This window comes from Betta splendens, chromosome 13 (genome assembly GCF_900634795.4).
Source record: "Betta splendens chromosome 13, fBetSpl5.4, whole genome shotgun sequence".
Classification (NCBI taxonomy): Eukaryota; Metazoa; Chordata; class Actinopteri; order Anabantiformes; family Osphronemidae; genus Betta; species Betta splendens.
In genome coordinates this window covers 6139138-6158700 of record NC_040893.2, presented here as the reverse complement: position 1 = coordinate 6158700, position 19563 = coordinate 6139138, and the positions used below count along the sequence as shown (strand labels likewise).

The 19563-nt window shown below is 42.3% G+C and overlaps 2 protein-coding genes across 2 annotated transcripts; one reads left to right on the top strand and one right to left on the bottom strand.

Moving 5' to 3' along the window:
• Positions 1–6555: 6555 nt before the first annotated feature.
• LOC114868194 (extracellular calcium-sensing receptor-like) lies at positions 6556–9881 on the bottom strand. The gene is made up of 8 exons (XM_029171637.1): positions 9838–9881; positions 9415–9709; positions 9028–9317; positions 8544–8839; positions 8047–8246; positions 7750–7971; positions 7555–7678; positions 6556–7484 (listed from the first exon to the last, which is right to left on the bottom strand). The coding sequence occupies exons 1-8, from the start codon at positions 9864–9866 to the stop codon at positions 6556–6558; spliced, it is 2385 nt and encodes a 794-aa protein (XP_029027470.1). The 5' UTR covers positions 9867–9881.
• Positions 9882–12419: 2538 nt separating this feature from the next.
• Positions 12420–16718, top strand: LOC114868000 (extracellular calcium-sensing receptor-like). Its single transcript, XM_029171242.2, has 9 exons — positions 12420–12670; positions 12876–13170; positions 13247–13333; positions 13442–13711; positions 13779–13982; positions 14072–14347; positions 14596–14820; positions 14898–15021; positions 15297–16718. Exons 1-9 carry the CDS (start codon positions 12420–12422, stop codon positions 16208–16210), a joined length of 2646 nt encoding a protein of 881 aa, XP_029027075.1. The 3' UTR covers positions 16211–16718.
• The last annotated feature ends 2845 nt before the right edge of the window (positions 16719–19563 follow it).

Here is a 19563-nt window from a genome sequence, read left to right as displayed (position 1 = left end):
CAGTTCACGCGGTTCAATTCTAAATACAACACAACTTTGTTGAAATAAATACTAGGCATTTTGCAAAAGCCACAGATAAGATTGCAGTACATTTAACTGCTGACTACCATAATCAGAATATCTATATATATATTCATTCATTTAAGAAAAAGAATAAGCGTTTTATATGGCAATATGGCAGCATGACTCTGTGAACATTAGTTTTGCAGTTTATGAGCAAATACTGATTTGTCCCATATTAACAAACATTCCTGTTGAATTTCACAAGGCAAGTGTTCTACAACAAAACTGTTTTACATACCCTGTGCACCTCAGTACCTCAGGTTTAGTGGTGTAGTTATGCTTTGTGGCCTGCCTATTGTAATGTATTGAGAAAACACCTCCAATTATATAGTCACCATCCATCGAGAATGCAGGTAGGAGAGCTGTCCCCTGCAGGTTGCACTTCACAAGTAAATCATCAGGCCTGAGTGCAGCATCAGCCCTAGCCTGTGTGTAGACAGCCCCTAAAGCATTTAAGACTAGAGCTGATCTCAGCTGAAACAAAAAAAAGAGAACTGAGATTTCCATCCTCTATGTATGTGTGTATCTGAATGAATGTTTTGCTTTATATAACTAACAAGCTGGTATCTTCCCTCCCATTATTGCAGCACATACTGTATTATTATATACCAGGTTGAGGGAGCTGTTACCAACTCCCTAACGTTGTACTGCCCTGATTTGAAGATACGCCCAAAACGTTTTATTAACCTTTTAAAAACACAGATACCATAATGCTCCAAATTTATAAAAAACACCTCAATCTCTGAAATAAAGCAATTCCTTAACGTCTTCTAGCCCATTGAGTGTGTTTTACAGGATGAACAAAATGCATGAATATCGACATGCCTCAAATCAAATTGAACAGAGTGGGGGGCTACAACACTATATAAGTGTCCTTCAAGTACATCAAACACAGTAGTTAGCATTATAGCCAGCCCTGGGCTAGTTTGCGACCCATTTATGGGTCTACCGCTGTGATACTTTATTCAATACACATAAACAAGGGCTCAGATGAAAGCTCTAATCTAAAGGAATCTAAGGATACACCAAAGCATGCTAGCTATCACATGTGGTGAGTTAAAAAATGCTAAGCTAATCTTGTGATGGTGTTTTTAGTCCAATTCCCGTTCACATTAAAACTGTTATAACTTCGTTCCGGCTTCACTATATTGAAAGCAACTTTTTGCTGAGTTGATGTTCATTGTGCTATGATTTCACAGGGCTTAGAAGTTTCAGCAGCCTCTGCTTTACTTGGATATTCATTCTAAAATTGCAATTTTTTTAGATATTACTGAAACATTTTACTAATTTATTATTCATAAACATCACATCAGTAACACCTACACTAATTTTACACCTAATATCACATCTCACAAGTGTCCCCTACATTATGACACTATTTGCAGTTAAATAGACTTTGTGGTTGCAGAGAAATACTCATTTGAATGTGAGCTATGCCATTTTTCAGAAAACCCTCAGAAAATAGGCTTGGGGCCTAAAAAGTTAGGTGACTTCCTCTGTACAAAGTAGACCTTAGTTGGTATCTGTTTTTTTAAGGAAATATTCTTTGGTTCAGAAAAACACCTTTAGTAAATTAGTAAAAGCCTGTCACGTCTTGGTTTTACTTCCGCCATTATTGTGAAAGGACTTCCGGTTAACGTCATGTCACAGCTGTTTCCTGCCATTACCGGTCATTATCCACACCTGCAGCTCATTCAGTAATCAGTCACCTTGTATTTAAGCACCACCTCTCACCCCAGTACCTTGCCAGATTGTTGCGTGATATTCACCACATTCCAGCGTTCTGAATCCTAGCCCTTGTTATCGTGAACCTTGTTTTGACCACCGACGCCGATCCTGTCTAGCCCTTGTCTGTTTTGTACGGCTTGGCCTTTGATCCTGTCTGATAACGACCTTGCTTGCTGACCTGATGACGACCCTGCCTCTGACAGAACGGTACTGTAATCCTGAGCCTTGTTAACGAACCTTGCCTGTCCCTGACACCGATTCTGCCTGATCCTTTGCACTGCTCCGTATTTGACTACCTGTGTATGACCCTGCCTGATATGGACTCTTTATTTCGGAATAAACTCTCATTTACCATCTTCAAGCTGGTCTGTGCTGTGCATGTGGGTCCGTCATCTACAACGCCCTGACAAAGCCCAAGCACAGTTACGGATTACAAACAGGTACCTGCTATGTTAAGTTATAACGGTAACAATAAATGCTTCCACACAGTCACAGAATGACCTTAACATGGGCTTGCACACTCCAAAGGACCACAGTCCCCGCAGGAGGTGGAGGTGACTTTGGCCCTTCTTGTACAGGACATCAGTGTTATTAGTACAGTCCAGTTTATGGTTGAGGTGAACACCCAGGTACTTAAAACTGTCCCCCGTCTCTATGTCTGAGCCTTGGATGTTCACCAGTGTGTGATGTGTTGTTCTCCTCCGGAAGTCAATCACCATCTCCTTAGTCTTACTGGTACTGTACTTAAGCACAAGTGGTTGTGCTTGCACCAGTCCACAGATGGATATGGATATGACAGCTGTTGGTGTTGTATGTGAAGTCCGAGTTTTAAAAGGTGAGGAGGAACGGTGAGAGCTCCGTCCCCTGAGGGGCCCCAGTGCTGGAAACAACCACCACCTCAGACACACAGTAGCGCTGCCTCACGTGCTATGGTAATTTGGTAAGGTAGTCAGATGTTCTTGCAATCAGCTTTTTGTCCACTTCTGCCCGTGACCAGTTGTTTTTACCTGTTACATTTTGATAAATGTAACTTTGGACAATAGAATTAATAAAGGAAAGAAAGTGATGCAGTGTAAAGGGGCCCCTGGCTATCCCTTTGATCACCTTCCCTACTTACTACACAATTGACTGACACACGCGTTGCTCACTCCCTCTGCTTGGCCAGTCAGCTGGTTCTCTCAACTTTCAACTCTCAACTCTCAGTCCCTCTTATAGATGGCCCGGAACTGCACACACAGAACAGAGCACAGACACGCACACACACACACACACACACACACACACACACACACACACACACACACACACACACACACACACACACACACACACACACACACACAAAAGAAACAGTGCCACCTATTGGCACGTAACAGATCAGATGTTATGAGATATGAGATACGGACACAAAAGCCTCACTTGCTGGGGTCAACAAGGTTTTCGTCAGGTGTTGGGAAAACAGGACAACCTAATGTGTGAAGTGTGAAGGCTACTGGAACAAGAATTAGATAAAATATTATGTACATATAAATATTTTGTGCAGTGTTCTCACTTTTTTCCAGCCTGCAGTTAAAAGCAAAACATCCACCCAGAACTTAGGTACAGTACAGTAGCATTGAAGAAACTGCACTTTAGAGGGAGCAAGGTCCAGCAGGAAGTCTCTCAGACCTGAATGATAGATCGTGGGATACAAAACCCAACAGCTCCAACACAAAAAGCAAACTTCAGCATGTTTGGTTCAGTTACCCAGGCCTCACTGCCTACCCACTGTTGAGGTTGAGAAGGTTCACAAGACAGTTTCTCAGAGGGAAAAAACAGAAGTGTGAGTGCCTGGATCCAAAGGGCATGTTCAAGACTGGGTTGTGTGGCTGTGAGAGAGAAAGGGGTAGAGCCAGCCCAGGGATGTTGACAAACGAGTCACCTTGTTAAATGTCTCCTAAATTCTGTTTCTCCTAAATTCTGTTTAGTTGTTAATGTCACATTCTGTTAGGTCTATACAGAATATGTGTCCTTTGTGATATTATTGGGAAGCATTCTATAAATTTCCGTTGTGATGCAGATGATATTCAGCTACAGTATATATGTCTTTGGAACCAAATGAATCAGATAAACTAGTAAAAACTTGAAGTTGTTTAAAAGACATCATATCCTGGATATCCCAAAACGTTCTCCAACTAAATTAAGATAAAGCAGATGTTCTTATTGTTGGGTCCACTTTCATTTTAGAAATAAAGTTAAAATTAAAAGCATCCTCTCTCAGAGTGATGCAGAAAAACTGATCCATATATTTGTTACTTCTAGGCAGGACTATTGTAACTCCTTACTAATAGGATGTCCTAACAGTTCCAACAGTTCAACTCCTACAGCTAATTCAATATGCTGCAGCCAGAGTTCTGATGGCACTTAGAAAGATAAATCACATTTCTCCTACTCTGTTTTATTGTTTAACTTTTCTTTTTTTTGTTCTGTCCAGCAGTTTAACAAGCAGCATATTTTACGCTGAATGCCACATTGTGATGGACAGCTTTGCTTTAACAAGAGGAGTATATATAAAATATATATACTCTTCATTATTTATGGTTTATTTAATAGTTTATTTAGCTAATTCAAAATATGTGTGATGTTGCTGTGTTGGTGGACAGGTTAAGTTTCTGCTTTAGGGTGTTTATGCGGGAGGGTGGGGGGTTAAGGGGTGCAACCAGCTGCTGAAACCAAGCAAATCTGTTACGTAAACAATCGGAGCAAAATAAATAAGAAGCAGGGATGTACCTTAGGCTAACACATTCATAACTAAACAACTGTTGTACTGTGGTTTACCTTGGAGATTAATACTAATACCAATAATAGTGTTAAGGTATATGCACATACTCATACAAACATATACATATCATATACATACACATGTGCATTGTTATACATATCCCATACTACTTAATAAAAATCATGACATACAACACCACAATTTCCACATTCACACATTATTGATATTGGTAGTGATAAGTATCAGTAATACTTACAGTTGGATTTGGAAAGTGTCCCACTACAAGGTTAGTAAGGCTGTAGCTTAGTATTATTTACCCAAAGGGTGAGGCAGACGTTGGTGCATGAACAATGCCACTTGTGGAAGCCAGGGTGATGCAAGGGGCTCGGCCACTCCGCCCATCCATCAAGCAGAGGAAAGAATCCCAGCAGCCAGGGAGCCCACACACCTTCAGTTCCAGGAGGGCAGGTGTTGCGACCCAAGCCACCCTCACAGAGCCCCCCAGGCAGAGCTGCAGCAGCCACAGAGGCAGCACCCGAGGTCAGAGTGGGCCACCGTGGGTCAACGCTGTCCGCCCCATGAGAACCAGGGGCAAACACTCCCCCCGGTGAGAGGGTCGGCGGCCTGAAAGAGTAGAGCCCGAGGACCCACGGCCCGCAGGGAGCCCACCAGGAGATGCCCCTGCACCCAGAGTGGGGCCCGCCCCCAGTCCACCACCCCTACACGTGCGGAGCGGGGCCTACCCCATCGGCCCGACCTCATCCCCTGGCACCACAGCGGCCTACAGCACAAGGCCAGCAATTGGTGGGGGTCAGCAGAAAAGAGACCACCCAGGCAGACAATCATCGTACCCCGGGCAGAAAACCAGACCCCCCACATTCCAACCGCACCACACACATACAAACTCACACAAACAATACATCCACCCACACGTACAACACACATCATCTCATCAACACACACACACCATAAACTCTCTCACAACATACTAGTCAATCATACGTGAACCAATGCACTCTCAGATACGTTCTCGCACCCACACCATTTGCTTGATCACATTCGTGGGGAGGGTAGGTCTCCAGCCTGCCGTCCATGTGGCCCCAGGCAGGGACCGCAGCTCCTCCCGTGCCCCACCCAACTCCCCCAACCCGGGAGAAGCAGAGGGCAGCGGAAAAGGCACCCCAGAACCCTGCAACCCAGCTTGGACGTGAGTGTGTGGAACTAAAGTGCACTGAAGGTGGGTGACACCTCCAGGAGCACAACCGCTGGCTGATGGTGTGTCACCCGGACAGTGCCCCCCCTCACCCTAAATGTCTTTTTGCAGTTAAAACTGGGTGGTGATCTCTCCACCAGGGCCAGGGGGTGAGGCCACAACTGGCCTCAGCCCCAGGCCCCAGTGAAAGAGCCCACCCCCGGCCCTAAATATATTTGTATGTGGCTAAGTATGAGGAACTTTGAGAGATTCTCCGAGGGGTCCAACAGACAGAGCCATCAATGGGAAGGCTCCATCTACTGGCCCCCCCGGAAGGAGCCCCCAGATTCCTGGACGAGTGTTATTGTTTAACTAACCTTGCCCCCCCCCCCCGCACTCTATCCTCACCTACAGGTGTCATGGGACTATGTGTCTGTGATGGGCAGCTGTGGATCGAGCCACCCTGCCTGTGTCCAGTCCCTGGTTCAACCATCCTGCCTGTGCTCTGTTGTTGATTGTTACTGTTGATGTGCTTTTCTCTCTCTCCCCTCACCCCAACCGGTCGAAGCACATGGCCTTCCACATTCAGCCTGGTTCTGCTGGATGTTTTTTACCTGTTAGATATAAAGTTTTTCCTTTCCACTGTTTTCCACCTTTCTCACTCTGTCCATGATCTATCGCTTTGAGAAATTAGACAAAACGTGACAAAAACATGCTACCAAACAAAATGGTAAACAGCTTTATTTTCAATTATTGTATTACAGTATTTCTATTGATTATCCTGTATACTACATTATGGTATGTTTGTGAACTATGAACTATGAACCCTAGAATTAAATGTTAATGTTTTATTCAATAAAATTTTCTTCATGTTCTTCTCTGGTTTAAACAATATGATAAAACACTTTGGAGCAAATATACACAGTATTAATCCAAAACTAGAGGCCAGAATAGCAAATATCTCCACAGCCACAGTAAATTTCCCAGGAGAACTGACATAAGCTGGAATGAAAGTGATCCAGACTGCACAGAATATCAGCATGCTGAAGGTGATGAACTTGGCTTCGTTGAAATTATCAGGTAGTTTTCGGGCTAGAACAGCCAACACAAAGCAAAACACAGCAAGCAGGCCTATGTAGCCCAGCACAGCCCAGAACCCAATTGCTGAACCCAATGCACACTCCAGGATGATTCTGTCTTTGTACGTTGAGAGGTTTTTGATGGGAAAAGGAGGATTAAGAATTAACCACACAGTGCAGATTAAAACTTGGATGGATGTGAAAGACACCACAGTCATTCTCTGCTGTGGAGGACCAAACCACTTCATGACATTGCTGCCTGGTAGTGTTGCTTTGAAGGCCATCAACACAACTAGAGTTTTCCCCAGAACACAAGAGATGCAGAGGACGAAGGTGATGCCAAACACTGTGTGTCTCAGTATGCAGGACCACTCTGAGGGGGCGCCAATGAAAGCTAATGAGCATAAGAAGCACAGAGTCAAAGAAAAGAGCAGCAGGAAGCTCAGCTCAGAGTTGTTGGCTCTGACTATGGGGGAGGTTCTGTGACGGAAGAACACAGTTGCTGTTATAACAGCCAGACAAGCTCCACCAACGGAGAATGTAGCCAAGATGATTCCTAGAACCTCGTTGTAAGAGAGAAACTCCACAGGCTTCGGTAAACAAGTGTCTCTCTCTGCATTAGGCCAGAACTCTTTTGGGCAAAGGAAACAATTGCGTGAATCTAAAAGTGAAAGAAACCTTTTAACAGTCATGTGATGCTGTAGTTATGCATGTTAAACATGTTATTTTACCTGTGGTGTTGCTAATCTCTCCCTCAGGACATGGGGCACAGTCATAACAACAGACAGGTTTTCTTTTCTGCAGCAATTTATAAGTTCCTGGAGGACAGCTGTCAGTGCACACTGATAAAGGCACCTAACAGAATGACCAAACACATATGACACTTTGCTACACTGCTGGTGCGATGGTAACATACGCCATTTTACCTCTGTCCTGTCCTCCATCCAGGTGAGGTTCTGGTAGATGTGGAACTCTTGGCCCTCTGGCAGTGAAGCATCATAGTATCCTACTGTCACCATCTCAAGGCTGCCACTCTTACTTTTCTGCCAGTTAACCAGCTCATACATGGCCACAGGATCCCCGTTGACATCAAACGATACATGATAACCATTTTGGGAGAAGTTGACTTTTTTCAGCTGAGTGAGAACCTGTGACAGTGATAAAGATAATTAAATAATTTGAATAATTAGTTCTATAATAATAATTTATTTATTCCAATAAACCTGTTTGGTATCAATCTTGGTGAGTTTGTCACACTGAGTCGTAGAATTAATCTCCTGACAAACAACATCATGAATGGCATGAGCTATTGCATAAACAGCCTTATACACCATGTTAGTAATTCGGAGCTGAGATGTGTCAGTAAGCAAGCTTTGAAGCTTTTGTTTGTCCTCAAGTCCATAACACAAATTTTTGGCAGCACCTGAAATCATCAGAATTAATATAATAATTGACAGAATTTATTACCCATAAATTAATTTACACATAATAATAATCAGTTGTATTGTTTTTGTATTTTGGAAAGTATAAAATGAAAGCTATAAAGAAAATATCTGTCACGTTTATACAAAAGTATATTTTGCCAATCATTTTGTTTATTGTGTCTCAAAGGAATACAGATCAGCTTCTATAATCTAATATACATGTAGTGTTATTCAGTCATTCCTGAAGCTGTGGATAAATCAGTTGTGGCCACATCATTTGCAAGCCTTTTGCTCACTTTTTTCCAGTGTGCAGTTGAAGGCATCCTGCCAGAACTCAGTCAGCATTGGAGAAGCTGCCACTTTACTGGGAGAGAGATCTAACAAGAAATCTGGAAAACCTAGGATGACAGATCGTGGAACACCAAACCCAATGGCTCCAGCACAGAACCTGAACTTTATCATGTCTGGGTCCGTTAACCAGGCCTCACTGCCAATCCACTGTCTGGGTGGGGAAGGTTCATGAGACAGCTCCTGCAGCAGAATCTTTAAGTCTCCGGAGGCTGCAAAGGCTACAACAACCATAGCTGTTGACCTAGAGAGACATTACACTGTGATGTACCTAAATATTCAGGGAATATTTATATATAGCTAGCCATAATGCAGAGAAATACACCAAAATTACAAAGGAGACAAGATGCATGTTCCTCTAATTTTTGCTTTGACTACATGTTAATAATTTTGCTTTGTTGTTTTGTAGGCAGAACATTTGTAGAACAAAACCTGCGAATGACATCAGCCACTTTCTTTATCCTGCTACTTGGATAGGTACGGTATAAAGATTCAGAGTATTCCACACAGATCCCCTCTTTGTGAGCTTCATTCAGGAAAGCTGCCATGCCATAATTCCCATAGTCTGAGTCTGATCGGACAGCACCAATCCAAGTCCAGCCAAACTGCTTCACCAACTTGGCGAGTGCATAGGCTTGAAACTTATCACTGGGGATTGTTCTGAAGAAACTGGGGAACTGCTGCTTATTGGACAAACATGCACAAGTGGCAAAGTGGCTCACCTACAGAAAACAACACAGTGTACTTTAGGATTGCAGAAAAAAATGGACAGCATAAGTATGTTTAAAACACAGTTTAACAAAAATATGAAATAAGTACTTGAGGAATGTTAAAGGACCCGATGATGCGCGACATGCTGATGGATGGCGTTGACCCAGACTCACCAACAACAGCTATCATCATACCAGACTGTGAACAGTTGCTGCCAGTGTAGAACACAGGATCCAGTCTGTTTGAAAGCTGCAAGGCCACTTCCACTGCAATGGTTACTGAGGCACAGGAGTCGTGGATCTGATAACCAAGCCTGATGCCTGGAAGCAGCTTTCTGCTGTTGTTAATCTCCTCTATAGCGAAGATCATGGCACGTGAGATCCATAATTCACGTGTGTCAATTCTGCAGATGGAAATTTATTCATTGTTGACATATCTTTAGATATAGGGACTGTACAAAAAAATATGCAAAATATGTTTTCTATGAAAACAACTGACCACACAATATTAAGTCTTCTCATTTATACTAACCTCCCTATGCACCTCAGTTGCTCAGGCATGGTGGTATAGTCGAGCTCCACTATGTTTGTGTAGTGGTGAATAGAAAAAACACCCCCAATAATGTAGTCACCATCCACTGAAAATGCAGGCAGACGAACATTACCCTTCAGTTTACACTTTACAGCTGAAGCCTCAGCTGAAACACCAAAGGCAGAACCAGCTTCAGGCTCTGTCTGTCCTGCCCTTAGTGCCATAGTATTCCCTATATCATTCAAGACAGGAAGTGTGTTAATCTGAATCAAACCCAGAGTGAGTCTCAGACAAATGAACAGAGATGATAGCTCCATCGTTGAGGTTTATGAATATGTGCTTCTCGTTCACAGCTTTATATATCTATTGGGAAATAAGCATCCATCTTTTTTATTGTACATCAGCTGACAAGCACATCAGCCATAAGAGGATTGGTTTACTTACTTACAAAATTTATACTTACTACCTGTTACACTATGATAGTAAAATGCTTCATAAATCTTCTTTCCAAGCCATTTGACAGTTATCAGGTCACTTTTTATGATTACAATTACAATGTCATCACTATGGAGCACTATCAGAAAACAAGATTGGCTTCTTTTATTTAAATACAATGAAACCTGTATACTTCATTTTTTTTATATCACTAAGATCACATAGACTCAGCTGCACAAGGCACATAAAGGAAAAAAAAACTGAAACTTGTGTGATCATTGGGATTGTTGGATGTGAAAAGGTCAAGTTTGATTTATTTGAAGATATGGAAGTGATCTGAAGTGATTGGTAAGAGATAGAACGACCAGTGCCGGCCCTAGCCATTTTGGTGTCCTAGGCAATTTGCCCACAATTGCTCCCCCGCCATGCTGTATACATGGCAAACATCCATCCATTTTCCAAGCCGTTTATTCCCATATGCGGTGTCGCAGGGGTGCTGGAGCCTAACCCAGAGAGCCAGGGTACACCGTGTAGGGGTCGCCAGTCCACCACAGAGCAACACAGAGACATACAACCGTTCACACCTACGAGAGAGGCCAATCAACCTAATGCACGTCTTTGGATTTTTTGGACTGTGGGAGGAATCCAGAAACTCCACACATAAAGGCACCAGGCGCCTCTTCCGGGAATCAAACCCAGAACCTTCTTGCTGTGAGGCGATGGTGCTACCCACCGCACCACAACAATAATGTTTTTTTTTTCTGAAGGCTTGGAGCAGCGCCCAGCTGCCCAGCCCCTAAAGCAGGTGGTGCCCTACACTGTAAAACCCAATCACAAAACTCCATCCATCCATCCATTTTCTAAACCGCTTATTTCCTAATGCGGGGTCACGGGGGTGCTGGAGCCTAACCCAGCTGACTATGGGCGAGAGGCAGGGTACACCCTGGACGGGTCGCCAGTCCATCGCAGGGCAACACATAGACAGACAACCATTCACACCTACAAGAGAGGCCAATCAACCTAATGCACGTCTTTGAACTGTGGGAGGAAGCCGGAGAACCCGGAGAGAACCCACGCAAACACGGGGAGAACGTGCAAACTCCACACAGAAAGGCACCTGGGCCGCCTCCGGGAATCGAACCCAGAACCTTCTTGCTGTGAGGCGATGGTGCTACCCACCGCAACACAACAATAATGTTTTTTTTTCTGAAGACTTGGAGCAACGCCCAGCTGCCCAGCCCCTAAAGCAGGTGGTGCCCTACACTGTAAAACCCAATCACAAAACTCAAACTCTTTAAAATATTTAAGTTAATGAAAAATAAAATAATTTTTAAGTAAGCAATAGCTTAAAACAACAGACTGCAATGCCCCCGGGAATGAAACACAGTATCTCACACTGCCACTTGCACTCACACTGCTGCCACTTAATAATGGCATTTCCTGATGAAAAAGGTGGACACTCAAAAACTATGAGGAAATTTACTTTACGTAAAATGTCTGAGCACCAAAAAATTTTAAGTAGGTTCATTGTAGGTAGAAGACATTAATAGCTATGAGTTCCATTAACTTTTTGACAGTGTTTAAGTATAGCGCCCTCAATCTTGATAAAATACTGTAGTAGAACTGTTTGGTTTTACAGTATAGGCAACCACCTAGTTCACTTATGTCCAAAGCCGGCCCTGAAAATGGCTCTACACCAGTAAATGAAGTTCAGATCCAGGTTCAGCTTCTGGCACTCAAGCATGTGTGTATTTAGTTCAGCAAACTCAAACCTAAACAGAACAAAATAATCAAATAAAAAAAAAACTTGTTAAACGAGACATTTGACTTTGAATACAACTAACATAAATACTATATTAGGTCTCAATAACTCTTATTATTATTATTTTGATAGTGCTGTATTATTGCTAAGCTGCTCCATCCAGCAGCACAGACTGTCCTGGATAAATGTATTCATATATTTTCATTTACCTACTGAATGAACAATGTCTGTCTGTCATTTCCTGTCTGAGGTACTAGCTGGACCCTGAAGGGCGGTGTGACAGACTTGGAAGCCAATCATGAAAAGGACAATGACATAACCTGCATATAAACTTAAATTAGCTTGCATCAGGTTCATAACAAGAGTTGAAGGAATGACGACAGTTATGGGGGGATTTTTATACATATGCTTCTGTATCTGTCTGCTGCTGATTCTGTTCTCCTCTTTCTTCTCTTCTCTTTTATCATCTGCATCTTCCTCTGCTTCACTCTCTTGCAACGTGTGGAAACAGTTCCATCTCAATGGGCTGTCCAAGGCTGGAGACGTAAACCTAGGTGGCTTGTTTGAGGTCCACTACACCTCTGTCTTTCCCGAGTGGACGTTCACATCCGAGCCACGTCAGCCAACCTGCACTGGGTAAGTCATGTGTGACATACAAGAAAGATTTAAGCAGTACATGTACAGTACCATAAAGTTTGCTGTCTGTTTTCTGTATACATCAGGTTTTGAAAAAAGTGTCCTAATTATATTTTTTTTACATTTCTACAAGTTTGAAATACAGCTGTATGGAAATTGCCGAGCTGGGTGTTTGTTTTATGTGGTTTTACTTTTTGTGTTTAAGCTTTGATAACCAGGGATACAGGCATGCCATGACTATGGTCTTTGCAGTGGAGGAAATAAATAGAAACTCCAACCTTCTCTCTAATGTGACCTTGGGATATAATCTCTACGATAACTGTGGCGCACTTGTGATTGGCTTCCGTGCTGCTTTGGTGCTGGCCAGTGGTCAAGAGGAACAGTTTCTGCTTCAAGGAAACTGCATTGGTGCCACTCCAGTTCTTGGGATTGTTGGTGACTCATACTCAACGTTCTCTATTGCATCTTCCAACGTGTTGGGTTTATTCAGATTACCTATGGTGAGCGTTGGTGTCTTTTCTGTGTGTTTGATAGGCTGACATGTGGGTAAATAGCCTGTACCATGCATTTTTTTAGGTCAGTCATTTTGCCACGTGTTCCTGCCTGAGTAATCGACAGAGGTTTCCATCCTTCTTCAGAACAATTCCAAGTGATGCTTTCCAGGTGAAACATTAAGTGCAACAAAATTGTATTTTGTGACAATTGTGAAATTTGAATAATGCATAACTATAAATCTAAAGTATTAACCTGAACATATGTCTACCACACCAGGTGCGTGCGATGATTCAGATCCTAAAACACTTTGGCTGGACCTGGGTAGGACTGCTGGTCAGTAATGATGACTATGGTCTAAATGTTGCACGCTCCTTCCAGTTGGACTTGGCTAAAACTGGCGCAGGCTGTCTGGCCTACATAGAGGTTTTGCCTTGGGGCAGTGACCCAGTTGAGTGTACCAGGATTGTGGAAGTAATGAAAAAATCCACTGCTCGTGTGGTCATGGTGTTTGCACATGAAATCCACATTTATCGACTCATGGAGGAGGTTAGACTCAACATGCAATATTATTTGCAAATTCATGGTCTTGTTCTAAAAATGTTGCAATGTGCAGGTAGTGAAACAGAAAGTGACAGGCCTGCAGTGGATGGCCAGTGAGGCATGGACATCAGTCGATGTGCTCCAGACACCCGAGTTCATGCCATACCTGGCTGGCACATTGGGCATTGCCATTCGTCGCGGAGAAATAACAGGGTTTAAAAATTTCCTTCTAAGCGTACACCCTGACCAACACCACAACAGCTATGGGAATAGTATTGTGAGTATTGTTTCATAATGCAATCCTAGTAATAGTAGCTCTGAGTTACAGATTCTTGCATCCATATATTTATTCTGTTTACTTTTTAGGTAACTCAGTTCTGGGAGGATATATTTCAGTGCAGATTTGCTCCAGCTCCAAATGGTTGGGTAGAAGACGGCGGAGCCCTTTGCACAGGCCGAGAAGATCTGAATAGTGTAAAAAGTGAGTTATTTGATGTTTCAAACCTAAGGCCAGAGTACAACGTGTACAAGGCTGTGTATGCGCTAGCGTATGCCCTCGACGACATGTTGCGATGTAAGCCAGGAGAAGGGCCGTTCAGTGGAAGCAGCTGTGCCAGTTTGCAAAGTCTGGAACCGTGGCAGGTGGGATAACTACACTCCACCTGTTTGTCTCCATATATAACCACTGTACTTAGATGAAACTTTTTTTTTTTATTCAAATCCTTCTGATCAGTCATTTAACTTTTAGGTTCAAACTTCACAGTGAAGCAAATACAGATTATCAATGTGCTTTTAATTGCAGCGAAGATATGTTTATAAATACTTTCAGAATATAAAATAATTGATTGCTATGCATTTTACTGGATGTTTGTTGCTTTCTTTCGATTAAGCTGGTGTATTATTTGGACAAAGTGAACTTCACCACACCATTTGGAGATGAAGTGTCTTTTGATGAGAATGGTGATGCACTACCAATATATGACGTTATGAATTGGCTGTGGCTCCAAGATGGAAGAGCAAAGATTCAGAATGTAGGTGAGGTGAAAGAGTCTGCCCAGGGTGAAGAGCTTATACTTCTCGAAGATATAATTTTCTGGAACTTTGAATCTAAACAGGTTAGTATAACTAATTATTTAAATGTGTTGTCTAACTCAAATATAGTCCGCAACAATAAATACAACAATTCCTGCAGCCGCCCCAGTCTATCTGCAGCGAGAGCTGCCTACCAGGTACTCGAGTAGCGAGGAAAAAGGGGCGACCAGTGTGTTGCTTTGACTGCATTCCATGTTCTGAGGGAAAGATCAGCAATTTAACAGGTTGGTATTAGATTAGAGTACATTAAATTACATCCATCTTCATTGTTATTACGTATAAGTACAGGGCAATTCAGTTTATCATCCAACCAGAAGTGCAATAATCACTCGATACGATCTACAATATGAGAGCTACTATGATACTAAAGTATGTTCAAGTGGTTTAATTACTGTAGTTCTACAGTATTCGTAAAAATTAGGGAGCATCAATCTAGGCAAAAGTAAACAACACTTCTCCAGTGTCTGTTAAGAAATATATATATTCCTTTTTCTGTCAGATTCCATGGACTGCATCAGCTGTCCAGAGGATTTCTGGTCCAATCTCCAACGTGACCAATGTGTTCCAAAGAAAACAGAGTTCCTCTCCTACAACGAGCCTCTGGGCATCTGCTTAACAAGTGCCTCATTGCTGGGCACGTTTATCTGTGCTCTTGTTGTAGGCATCTTTATCCATCATCGCAGCACACCCATGGTACGCGCCAACAACTCCGAACTGAGTTTTCTGCTTCTGGTTTCACTGAAATTCTGCTTCCTTTGTTCACTTCTATTCATTGGACAACCCAGACTGTGGACATGTCAGCTGAGACATGCAGCATTTGGGATAAGTTTCGTGCTTTGTGTCTCATGCATCCTGGTTAAAACCATGGTGGTTCTTGCTGTGTTTAAGGCCTCTAAGCCAGGAGGTGGAGCCAGTCTGAAGTGGTTTGGAGCTGTGCAGCAGAGAGGAACAGTTCTGGTTCTTACTTCTGTTCAGGGAGCAATATGCACATCCTGGCTTATCTCTGCCTCTCCAGCTCCCCATAAAAACACTCAATACTATAATGACAAAATAGTTTATGAGTGTGTAGTTGGGTCCACAATTGGCTTTGCAGTGTTGCTGGGCTATATTAGTTTACTGGCCGTCCTCAGCTTCTTATTAGCCTTTATGGCACGAAATCTTCCAGACAACTTCAATGAGGCCAAATTCATTACGTTCAGCATGTTGATCTTCTGTGCTGTGTGGGTGGCCTTTGTTCCTGCTTATGTCAACTCCCCTGGTAAATATGCTGATGCTGTGGAGGTGTTTGCCATTCTGGCTTCAAGCTTTGGTCTGCTGGTGGCGCTGTTTGGACCCAAATGTTATATAATCCTACTGAGACCAGAGAGAAACACCAAGAAAGCAATAATGGGTCGAGCCAATTCCAAAACATAAAGTAGTTTTGTTTTAGTTTGGTCTGTGGTTTATGTTCAGTAATTTCATTTACTTTTATACATTTTTATTTGCTCTCACCTGGGAAGGAAAAAAATAGTATGTGTTGTGTGGGTGTGTAAGTCATACAATAAAACAAAAATTTAGATAATCTAATATACATTGAAAGTCTAGCCTTTCACATGATGGGCTACAAAAACAGAAACAAAGTCTAAGGTGTGTTTAAAATGTGACCTAAACTGACTCCATTCAACATTGCAAAAACAAAAGTAAACAAAATTCAGGAGGAAAGGTAATATCCACAGTTCCATGCTGCAGATATTTCAATAGCGCTAAACCCAAGCGCACAAGTATAGAGAGTTTCAGACACATAACAAAAAAATCTTTAATAAAAAATAAATGAATAAACACAATGATCACAAATGAGAAAAGAAACTGAGGAGACAAAAAGAACAAGCCTATCAATAAAGGTGTGGCTTGAACTAAGTATTAACAAACAACAAAGCAATAATATTTCTTCCTTCACACATGAACTAATGTATGTTCTGTACATGATTTGCATATACAGTAGTTAAACTTAAGTCTGTGTTCCTCCTTATATACTGTATGTATGTAATATACACATAATGGTGAAATCAATGGAATATGATAAATGCCTTTAAATTATTTAAAAAATAAAATTAAGAGGCCACCTATGAGAAGTTTACTCTCATATACCATATAAATATCGCATATGCGGTATAAATATACACTATAAGTACAGCATATGCTCCAATAGACGCTAAGTCTCTTATAGCCGCTGAGTCTCTTTTTAGCTGCCCATCTATAATAAATGAGGGGATGCGGCAAGTAGTTTTAATGGTAGACGGGCTTCAAATGGGACTCAGGAAAATATTATCCGGTCCTATACACCCCAACACCTCCTGAATACGTTGTTTTTTTAGAAACTAAAATATTTCTCATTTTTAAAAAAGCAGTGGAGTTTACCTTGGCAATTTTTTACCTACTACTACTACTACTATATTCTACTGTACAAAATGCTGCCAAAACAGTCATTTGAAATTGCCTTTAAAATTAGATTAGATTAGACGAGTCAATATGAGAATCTTATTTCTGCAAAGGTGGACACAGGTGCAAGCAGAAAGTGGTTAGAAGGAGGAGGAACCCAGAAAGTTAGTGATGAACTTGAGGACTGTGTATTGTCCTGGTTTCAGCAAAACAAGAAACACAACAATATAAACAGGAAACACGTTGAAATTAACAAAAAACACAACAACATTAACAGGAAACACAACAACATTAACAGAAAAAATTATGACATTAACAAAAAACAAATGACATTAACAGGAAACTGTAATGGAAAAATTGTACTTTAATGCTTTTGGGTTCATTTCTGACTCTGCATAGTGACCATGCATTCTGTACTTGTTGATTAGACCCAGAACTGAGCATTCTCAGACAGACAATCTATCTCCCTCTCAAGGTGACCGATTGTTCATGGCCTGAGTCTGCCTTTTAACCCTGGGCTCTGGCTCCTTTCTGTCTGATGCCTCACCAGACCCAAGGCTGTAGCCTTGTTTATTCCCTGTGTAATATGAACATCTTCACCCACAGTGTGATAAGGAGATTCCACCAGGTCCAGGGAAAAAGGTTAAAAGGCAGAAGCAACTTGAGGATCGTGGGCTCTTTGCATCACACCTTCGTGGTGTGTGCACTGATCTCCCCAGCTGGTTTTTGGTTTGTTGATGTGCACGATCAACATCCATGCTTTTTATTTGCTTTCCCCATTATTTTTATTTTATCCTTTCTTTATTATTTCAATAAATCGCACAAAAAGGACAACTCTCTCATCTGCTTCTTTATGGAAAAATTTCCACCACAGAAATTGGCGTCACGAACAGGATCCCGCTGCAGGTCGTCTGGACGGTGTGACCAGGGACGGCGGTCCTGAGGACTAGGGTCGCTCAGCCTCCAAACCTCTACAGCTGTTCTGAGTGGGAGGACTGCTCACCCGTCTGGATCGCCTCTGACGAGATCCAACGAACTCAAAAATCCAACGAACACAAAATCCAACCTCTACTCGGCCCGGTGAGAGAGATTCCGTTTTGTTGCGACTTGTTGAAGAAAAAAAAAAAAAAAAAGAAACGGGTTTGAAATTGGTTTTAGTTATTCGGGGTTTACTTGGCTCTGATCATTTGGTTTAGGGAAAGTAAGGCAAATAACAATTAATTCTAAGCATCCCCTACTAGACTAAAACAAACAACGATAAAAGAAAAATATAACTAGGACTAGAGATAATAATATTTCTAAAACGACTATTTAGCTGAAAACATCCAAAAATAATATATATATATATTTTTTTTAATTTTAAATTCAATATTCGGGTAAAATTAATTAGGTCAAAGTCTGCCCTGGTGGCCGAGACGGTGGTTGCTAAGGGTTGGCTCGTGGGACCGAGCTTGTTTTGTCTGTACTGAGGATACAGACCAGTGTGCAGATCTGAGCGCAGTCCAGAGGGAGTGGACAAGGAAATAAAAGACGGCTTCTGTAAGACGGAGCGCGTTTGCAGGGGGAAGTGGTTTTGAGATACGAGGGACCCGGGTCTTAGAGGGGCCTGACGGTGAGGGACCACTTCCGAGAACCCTGTCGCTGATCTGAGCGGTTCCCTTTCTACGGAGACGTCCGTGGAAGAGAAATTTCGAAAAAAGGTTCCGGCCGGAACACATAAAAATCTAAGGCAGGAAACCGCCGGGACTCTGAAAGATGGGTTCGGGGCGATCTAAGTCTCCACCACCAGACTGCAGCATTACAAAATTAATGAGACGTAAATATGGTGATGAGTGCGTGTCATGTCTTCACGACTGGACAAAACATTATGGGTTTCAAGAAGGTGGATCACTCAGTGTGAAAGACATACGCACCTTAAAAGAAAAGTTAGATACAAAAGATGAGATTTGAAAAAGCAAAACTATCAAAACTAAAGCCCTAAAAGAAACAAAAGAGTGATGAGAGTAACAGAAACAAAGGACATAACAACTCTGGGGAAGAATTGTTTGCACTCGCCACACACACACACACACACACCACACACACACATCATGTCAAGAGCAAATGCTCCCATTCTTTCTGCTCTCTATTCTAATGCAGAACCGAGCGCGATGAGGGTAAATCCGGATCTGGACTCCTTTCCCACTGTCAGCAGAAGAACCGAAGGAGAAGAAGCGCCAACCAACAACCAGAACAGGGTGGAAGCTCTGACACCACAGCAGCTGGAGGCCACAGACCACAGCATGGACGCCTCAGCGACTCCACAACATCTGCAGCCATCACGTTCTGGGCTCATCAGATGAACCAGC